Source organism: Hippocampus zosterae, chromosome 14, assembly GCF_025434085.1.
Source record: "Hippocampus zosterae strain Florida chromosome 14, ASM2543408v3, whole genome shotgun sequence".
In the NCBI taxonomy this organism is placed as follows: Eukaryota; Metazoa; Chordata; class Actinopteri; order Syngnathiformes; family Syngnathidae; genus Hippocampus; species Hippocampus zosterae.
Window position 1 is genome coordinate 13,019,259 of NC_067464.1, and position 7,932 is coordinate 13,027,190.

The 7,932-nt window shown below is 42.0% G+C and overlaps 1 protein-coding gene across 1 annotated transcript; it reads left to right on the top strand.

Annotated features, from left to right (window-relative positions):
- Positions 1-4,660: 4,660 nt before the first annotated feature.
- foxa2 (forkhead box A2) lies at positions 4,661-7,587 on the top strand. The gene is made up of 2 exons (XM_052086853.1): positions 4,661-5,015; positions 5,900-7,587. Exons 1-2 carry the CDS (start codon positions 4,944-4,946, stop codon positions 7,169-7,171), a joined length of 1,344 nt encoding a protein of 447 aa, XP_051942813.1. The 5' UTR covers positions 4,661-4,943; the 3' UTR covers positions 7,172-7,587.
- The last annotated feature ends 345 nt before the right edge of the window (positions 7,588-7,932 follow it).

Below are 7,932 nucleotides of genomic sequence, written 5' to 3' on the forward strand. Positions count from 1 at the left end.
CAATAAATTATTGCTGGTTTGCGTTGATATAATCCCCCATTCAATTTCATTCAAATTTTAAAATAAATCAATGACACACTGAGTGCATGGTCGTGTAAATCCATGTATTTTATTTTCATACATTACAAATATTCGAGGCCACTAAAATGGCAACAGTGGGCACAAGGACGTCACCAAGGATCACATGGGTAGCCTGCGCCTTTGCTCAAAATAGTTCACCACTACCAGCGATGGGAACTTGTGTTTTCCTGGGATTGTGGTGATCATTTGACAATATAAAAATGTGCAAACGTGTCTTGAGAACAAGTGTTCTTTGTATTTGTTTCCTTAATTCCTTGTTAAATCCTTGTTCAAGATCAGTGTCTTCACATCAATGAATATCATGATTAGTAAAATTAAAAAGGGCCAATTTGACCAAATCTGTTATTTCAAAGGATGTAACAACCTGGTAGCCCTAAAAACTGAAGACTTATGCAGTATTTCACAATGAAAAACAATACAACACAATCCAATCTTATTCAAATACAGTAATCCCTCGTTTATCACGGTTAACGGGGACCGAAATCACCTGCTATAAATGAAAATCCGCGAAGTAGCGATCCCTGATATAGTTATATATACATGTGTATGAGTATAAAAAATATTTATAAGGCCCAAATTTAATGGTATACCTGCATGTAGAAGTAAATGTTTGTAGTAAGTAACATTATTTAATGTTATATACTAATATATAGACAGTATATATATATATCTGCTATATATATATTGCGCGTCGTCCCGCACGCGGTCTGTCCTTCCGTCTGTCCCTTTTCAAAACGTACCTACTTCACCGCGCCGCTGCGCGCCGCCACTGCGCCGCTCAGGCAGTGGCTCACTACGATCGCGTGGGCATCTTAGCGAAAAAATGTTGTCTACCCACAAGCATTGCAATAAAATTGTTAGTTATTTAGTAGAGCTAAACATCTCTTTATTTTCGCGATAAGCAATGAAGATGAACAAAAATTTGAACCAAGCAACAACACTTTTGTGGGCCGAAGGCCCACCTTACCAGCCTTCCGCAGGAACTAGCTGATGAGCCGCCCGGAGGGCGGCGAACCAGCTAGTGTGTGTGTGTGTGTGTGTGTGTGTGTATATATATATATATATATATATATGTGTGTGTGTGTGTGTGTATATATATATATATATATATATATATATATATATATATATATATATATATATATATATATATATATATATATATATATATATATATATATATATATATATATATATATATATATATATATATATATATATATATATATATATATATATGTGTGTGTGTGTATATATATATATATATACCCATGTAGTACTGTATATGTAGCTCAGCTCTATGTGACTCGCTGTTGTTTTGCTGACTTTCGCTGCCTCTCGTAGACCTTTTGCGGACTTTTTTGCAGCATTTTCGCTTAAAAAAAACAAACAATTATGAATATGTTTGAAAAAATCCGCAATGCACCGAGGCCACGATAAAGGAACTGGGAAATAGTGAGGAATCATTGTAGAGCATTTCACAACAGCCACTGATGTCACAAAGCACTTTACATATAACATAAAATAACGACAATACAACAACAAAAGAGAGTTAAAACCATCAATTAAAACACAAATTAATGATCCTAAGAAATACACCAAAGACGCCACAAAACAATAGAACAGCGTCCGTCTCACATATGTTTGGTCGAAAGCCAAAGAATAAAGAGGTGTCTTCAAACGAGTTTTAAAAAGGGACAGAGAGGGGCTTGACTAACATTTAAACGGAAGGTCATTCCAGAGGGAAGGACGGGCAACAGAAATGGCTTGATCCACTCTGAGGCTCTGATTAGTCTGCCGTCGCATCTGGTCTGCACACCAGAGGCACTGGGCAGGTGCGTAGAGACGGAGGAGCTCCAAGAGGTAAGCCGGGGTAAAGCCGTTTAAAGATTTGAAAACAAAACAGAAGTATCTGAGCATGGATTCTAAAATGTACTGGGAGCTAGTGAAAGGAAGCCCGACTTGGGGTGATGTATCTTGTCACAAAGGTGTTTGATTTTACAATAATGTCAACCCCATGAGGGTGATTTGTTCATTTACTATTTCCTTATTCATTAAAAAAAATCTCAATGTTTTCTCCCATTATCCGTACAGAATCCATTTTCACAAGATCATTCACAAATATTGTTTAAATACAATAGAAGCAGTGAATTACACAATTCCAAATATGGGATATATTCCTCATGAATTGGAGAACACACACAACAGCATTTTTCATAGCGGAAGGTCAAAAATGATCCAAAAATGTCAACGCGTCCATTGGCTTCGCACTGATTTCAAAAGAAAACGCAACTAACATTGTTTTATTCAAGACATGTATTTCAAAAGGCACAGTCCGCCTGCAGTCTGTTTCTGAAGTCCTTTTCTGCAGGATTCCACAATCCCTTAAAAAAAGGCTTCCTGCAATAACAAGTGTTGTCAAGCTGACATGGAGCCTTGCATCTATGCTAGATATTATCAGACGTGTGAACCACCTGGCAGGTGACAGGTAAAGCCATTTGCTGGCCGTTGTTGTAGGACTCACGACACCTGCACCATAATGTGTACATCTTGCACACGAACGGATAATTACATCAAGCCAGGAGGAACGGCGGTCGTCAAAACACACACACACAGACACACACATAAACACACACACACATAACTGGTTGATTGAAGATTTTGTTTTTCACCAAGTCCAAAAATGTGACCTTCACCCATGTGAAGGGACTCCAGCAGGTTGATGATTAAGCTTGGAATTCGCAACACATCTCATTCGGGAACACAGTGTCAGCAAGGTCAAAGACCATTTTGGAATAATGGGACCAAGAGTTGGATTTCACCTTTTTGAAAAATACTCTATTTCCACTTATAAATGATTGCACATTTTTTCCTCAGTTGCTTTGGTCTATTTTTCAGGTCAGAACTGAATTTCGAACAACTACTTGTTCGGTTTTGACATCATCGTGTCACTTTTCCTCATCAAAAAAGCAGTATCACATTACTCTGAGTGAGTTTCAAATGCTTTGCCGTGTATTTATATTTTTTAAGCAGGGTGTTTTCAGAAGGGAGATTGTCCCATGTTCAGATTTGTACTTCTTTTTTTTTTCTATTCAGTGCTGTATTTTCCTTTGTGTATCACAGTGAGGTGTTTTGTCACTTTTGGGAAATGTACTAAGCTTTTTGAGAAAGGAGATGGCTTTGGCTGGAGAGCCATGTTGTTTTCCTAATTGTACGAATTATTTTGAGAATTTACATCATGTTTTTCAACTTTCAATTTTGATGTGAGAAATGGACCAAAGCGTCTGTGAAAAATTGCAAAATGCCCCCTGAACGATTTTCTTCATGGAAAACAAGAAAGGCAACGCTTGTCCTGTTGGCAAAATGATTCTGAATTTAACATTCAACAAATGCGTTTCAATTTTAATTTATAAGTGGCTTAATATTCTAATCAAATTTCGTGTCAATATTGCTTTCAACAGTTCCAAGCGGACAACAAACAAACAAACAAACAAACAAACAAACAAAACAACCCCAAAAAATAACATCCATCGGCACTGCATTGTAGAAGCTGATGATGCAAGCCTTAATCGTCAAACACGGAGTTTTTTCCCCCTTCCCCCTCATGATCTCATTTCCAAGTTAAGCAGACTGTTAGTCCCTCGTCAACAAGACAGGTTTACTCGCCTATACTAATGGGGCTCTGTACTGATAGTTATGCTCCTGCGTAAATATGCACTCAAATAGATGTACAACTTGTGACACGTGGCCGGCAACAGACTGCAGCCTCACCTTCATGTTTGCGTCACACAAATATATACCCTACTGTACTGTACGAGCTGCAAGAGGGATGCTCGATTTAAATACAGTAATATTGTCTCATTGACACACATATTAAAAACTCATTAAAAATAATATTTATTTTAATTTTAAAATAATATATTTTTTTCACGGCTAACGTATCCTCTGCATTTGTGCACGCCACCAAGACCCTGAAGAAAAAACGACCGACAGAGGGCGCTCTGGCGCAGTTCTTAACTGCACTAATTAAAACACTTGAAAGGGGGGAAGTCTTGAGAATGTTGATCAAATGCTTTTGGGCATCCACTTAATTCGATTTAATAACTTCGTCGATACAAGTATATTTTGGATAGTATTTATTTCGGGCGGCACAGTGGATAACGATACTTCCTTTTTTTCTAAACAGCTGCACTGTACATTGAACAAATGACATACATTGGGATACCGTATTTAAGTCTAATAAGCATCTCAAAACCTTTCTCATTTTAACATTGGGAATTATAACAGGCCGAAACAGCAAAAAAGAAAAAACGATTCATTTAAGATGAACCTCACTTTTGAGGTTGTGCATTATGAAAAAAAGGCACACCTTGTAGTATAGTGCCACCCTTTCTGTCTGCAAAGCACCCCACCGCACCCAAACAAGACACCAAAATGAGTTTTGTAATTCATTTTTCCATATAAAATGGTTCTTTTTAAGTCAGTGCAGGTGTACTGTGAGGTGGGAGGGTTTGGAGTGTTGGAGGGGGGGGGGGGGGGCTGAAGCTTGAGGAGTCTCACGGCTAGGTGCGAGGAGATTATTCAAATAGGGCCCAAGGCGTAGAAGTAGGATTGGAGGCTTGGCTGGCGCACACAGATATATCAGTGCGTAAAGCGGCTGCACTGAGCGTCATTTTCAACTGCGCTCACTCTCTGACGCATTGCGCGGGTGCCTCTCCCTCTTGTGCGCCACTCTCGGACTAGGAGGGACGCAGCAGCCACGCCGATATATGCTCCAGTGGTCCCTAGTCAGTGGCGATATACGAGAGACGCTTTTGGCTTTTTTTTTCCTTAGCTGGGAGACGCTCGGTTGAAAGTCCTCCATGATGCTTGGAGCAGTTAAAATGGAAGGACACGAACACACCGACTGGAGCACCTACTACGCAGAGCCCGAGGTGGGTACCTTAAATATATATTTCCCCCCGTTCGCTAAAGCCGATCCCATTTTATACAACTCAATATTAGCCCTGAGATAATATTAACTTTGTGATCAAATATTGACTTGAGGCGCCTCCAAATCCTCCCCCATCTCCACGCCGCGCGCGCGCGCGCAATCCTAACAAAGTTGCTTGACATGTAGAGGAGGAGGAGGAGGTGGGGTAAACTTTTTCACTTGGATTATAATTTTTGTCTATATACCTATCTTCACCAAATCGCACTGTTTTTTTTACCCTGTTTTCACTCGACAAACAGCGGAGATGTTTGATTTGGGGAGCAGATTGGTTCAAATATTTGGGATGCGCTCGTGTGTGCGCTCCTCACTATCTTCTTCGTGAGGCGATGCAGTTTGAACACCAGACATGACGTGTACTGTTTAATATACGATTTAGAAGCAACCACATCAAATAAATGTGTACACTTCTGACATAAATTACATGATGTCTGTCTACCGGGAAAGCTCGCGGTGGCAAACACGATGTCTGATTTTGAATCTTTGCTTAAGACTGGCTTTGTTAGTTTGGTCTGTCTTAACGGTTATATTCTATTTTATATCGTTTTAATACAATTCGTACTTTTCACGTGCAATTGTTGAATCGTTTAATTTTAATTCATTGACATTGTGAAGCTTTGTTTCGAAAGGTGCAATGCATTCTGCATGATTCGTCCAGTGATAAATTTCTTATATAAGCGATCGTGCACGATTTAATATTACTGATAAAAGTGAGCATTAGTTGACTATTTAATAACACCGATGCACATCGCATGTGTAAATTTGTTGCATCTCAGGTTTCCCGAAAAGTCTTTTCATGTCTAACCTGTTCGCCCTCTCCAACGACAGTGTTACACCTCCGTTGGCAACATGAACGCCGGCCTGGGCATGAACACCATGAACACCTACATGAGCATGTCCGGCATGAGCACCTCGGCCAACATGTCGGCCAACTCCATGAACATGTCTTACGTCAACACCGCCATGAGCCCCAGCATGACCGGCATGTCCCCGGGCGCCGGCGCGATGAACGGCATGGGAGCCGCCGGCATGACGGCCATGAGCGCGGCCTTGAGCCCCAGCATGAGTCCCATGACCGGGCAGCCCGCCTCCATGAACGCGCTAACGTCCTACACTAACATGAACGCCATGAGTCCCATCTACGGCCAGTCCAACATCAACCGCTCCAGAGACCCCAAGACGTACCGACGGAGCTACACGCACGCCAAGCCCCCCTACTCGTACATCTCCCTCATCACCATGGCCATCCAGCAGTCTCCCAGTAAGATGCTCACGCTGGCCGAGATCTACCAGTGGATCATGGACCTCTTCCCTTTTTACCGGCAGAACCAGCAGCGTTGGCAGAACTCAATCCGCCACTCGCTCTCCTTCAACGACTGCTTCCTCAAAGTGCCCAGGTCGCCGGATAAACCCGGCAAAGGCTCCTTCTGGACTCTCCACCCGGACTCGGGGAACATGTTCGAGAACGGTTGCTACCTGCGCCGCCAGAAGCGTTTCAAGTGCGATAAGAAGATGGCCGGAGTCAAGGAGTCCGGACGCGGCAAGGTGGGCGGCGACGGCTCGTCTCACAGTAGCTCCGAGAGCTGTAACGGCAACGAGTCGCCGCACTCCAACTCGTCCGCGGGCGAGCACAAAAGAGCCATGTCGGACATGAAGGCGAACCAGGCTCTTAGCCCGGAGCACGCCGCCTCCGTCGCCGCCGCCGCAGCCGCCGCCGCCGCCGCAGCAGCAGCCGCCGCGGCCTCCTCCATCTCGTCCCCGGTGAGCCAAGGCCAGCACCTCCTCACCCAACATCACTCGGTCCTGCAGGCCCACGACGCGCACCTCAAGCCGGAGCACCACTACTCCTTCAACCACCCGTTCTCTATCAACAACCTCATGTCCTCGGAGCAGCAGCACCACCACCATCACCACCATCACCACAAAATGGACCTAAAAACTTACGAGCAGGTGATGCATTATTCCGGCTACGGTTCGCCCATGACCGGGGCCCTCTCCATGGGCTCCATGGCGGGGAAGGCCGGCCTGGAATCCTCCTCCATACCGGACTCTTCTTACTACCAAGGAGTCTATTCCAGGCCCATCATGAACTCATCATAAACGGACTTCTATCTCAACATGTACATAACTTGTAAAAAAAAAAAAAAAACAAACAAGAATAAAAAAAACTGAATTTGTGTACAATATGTATTTCAAATATTTTCCCACCGTTTCAATTGTCGAGTTTGTTCGTAGCCCAATTGTTGTTCATAATCTCTGTCACTGACTGAAAATGTGACCTGTTCAGAAATCTGCTGCAGGAATGAACTCCAAAGAAAACAAAACAATAAACAAAAAGAAAACGAAAAGAACATGAAAAGAAATAAAGACGAAAAATAACCCGCATTTGCTTAACTGGAATCCGGGCATTTCTTCAATCATTTGTGTAATTCCTATTTATGGCTTGTATATGTGTATTCTTGTAGTGACAAGAGCAGAATCTATATTAAAGTGTTATTGGTCACGTTTTCTGATAATTATGCCTGCTGAGAAATGATTACAAAATGTCTTATATACATTGAAGTTTCTCCTGCTATTTTGACTCTTTTACATAATTACAGTATTCATTCATTCTCAACGGTCAGCAGTCGTTCGAGGAAAATCAAAGAACACCTCAATAACATCTTTATTAATTTTAGAAATAAATCTGAATCAATTGCGCTTGATTTATTTCAGTTGTAAAAAGTTAATAATTCATTACATTTTCCTAAATACAAGAAGGGGGGGCTATTTATTAATTTTTTGAGAATATGGGCCGTTTCAATGCATGTACCGCAAACCGTTGCTACAAATCCTACAAATTTTACATTGTGGATTGTCAT

Bases quoted from the DNA above. Each gene is read 5' to 3' on its own strand.
- foxa2 (XM_052086853.1), top strand. From the start codon at position 4,944: ATGATGCTTGGAGCAGTTAAAATGGAAGGACACGAACACACCGACTGG. The intron at 5,016-5,899 runs GTGGGTACCTTA...CTCCAACGACAG, and splicing joins CCTACTACGCAGAGCCCGAG to TGTTACACCTCCGTTGGCAA.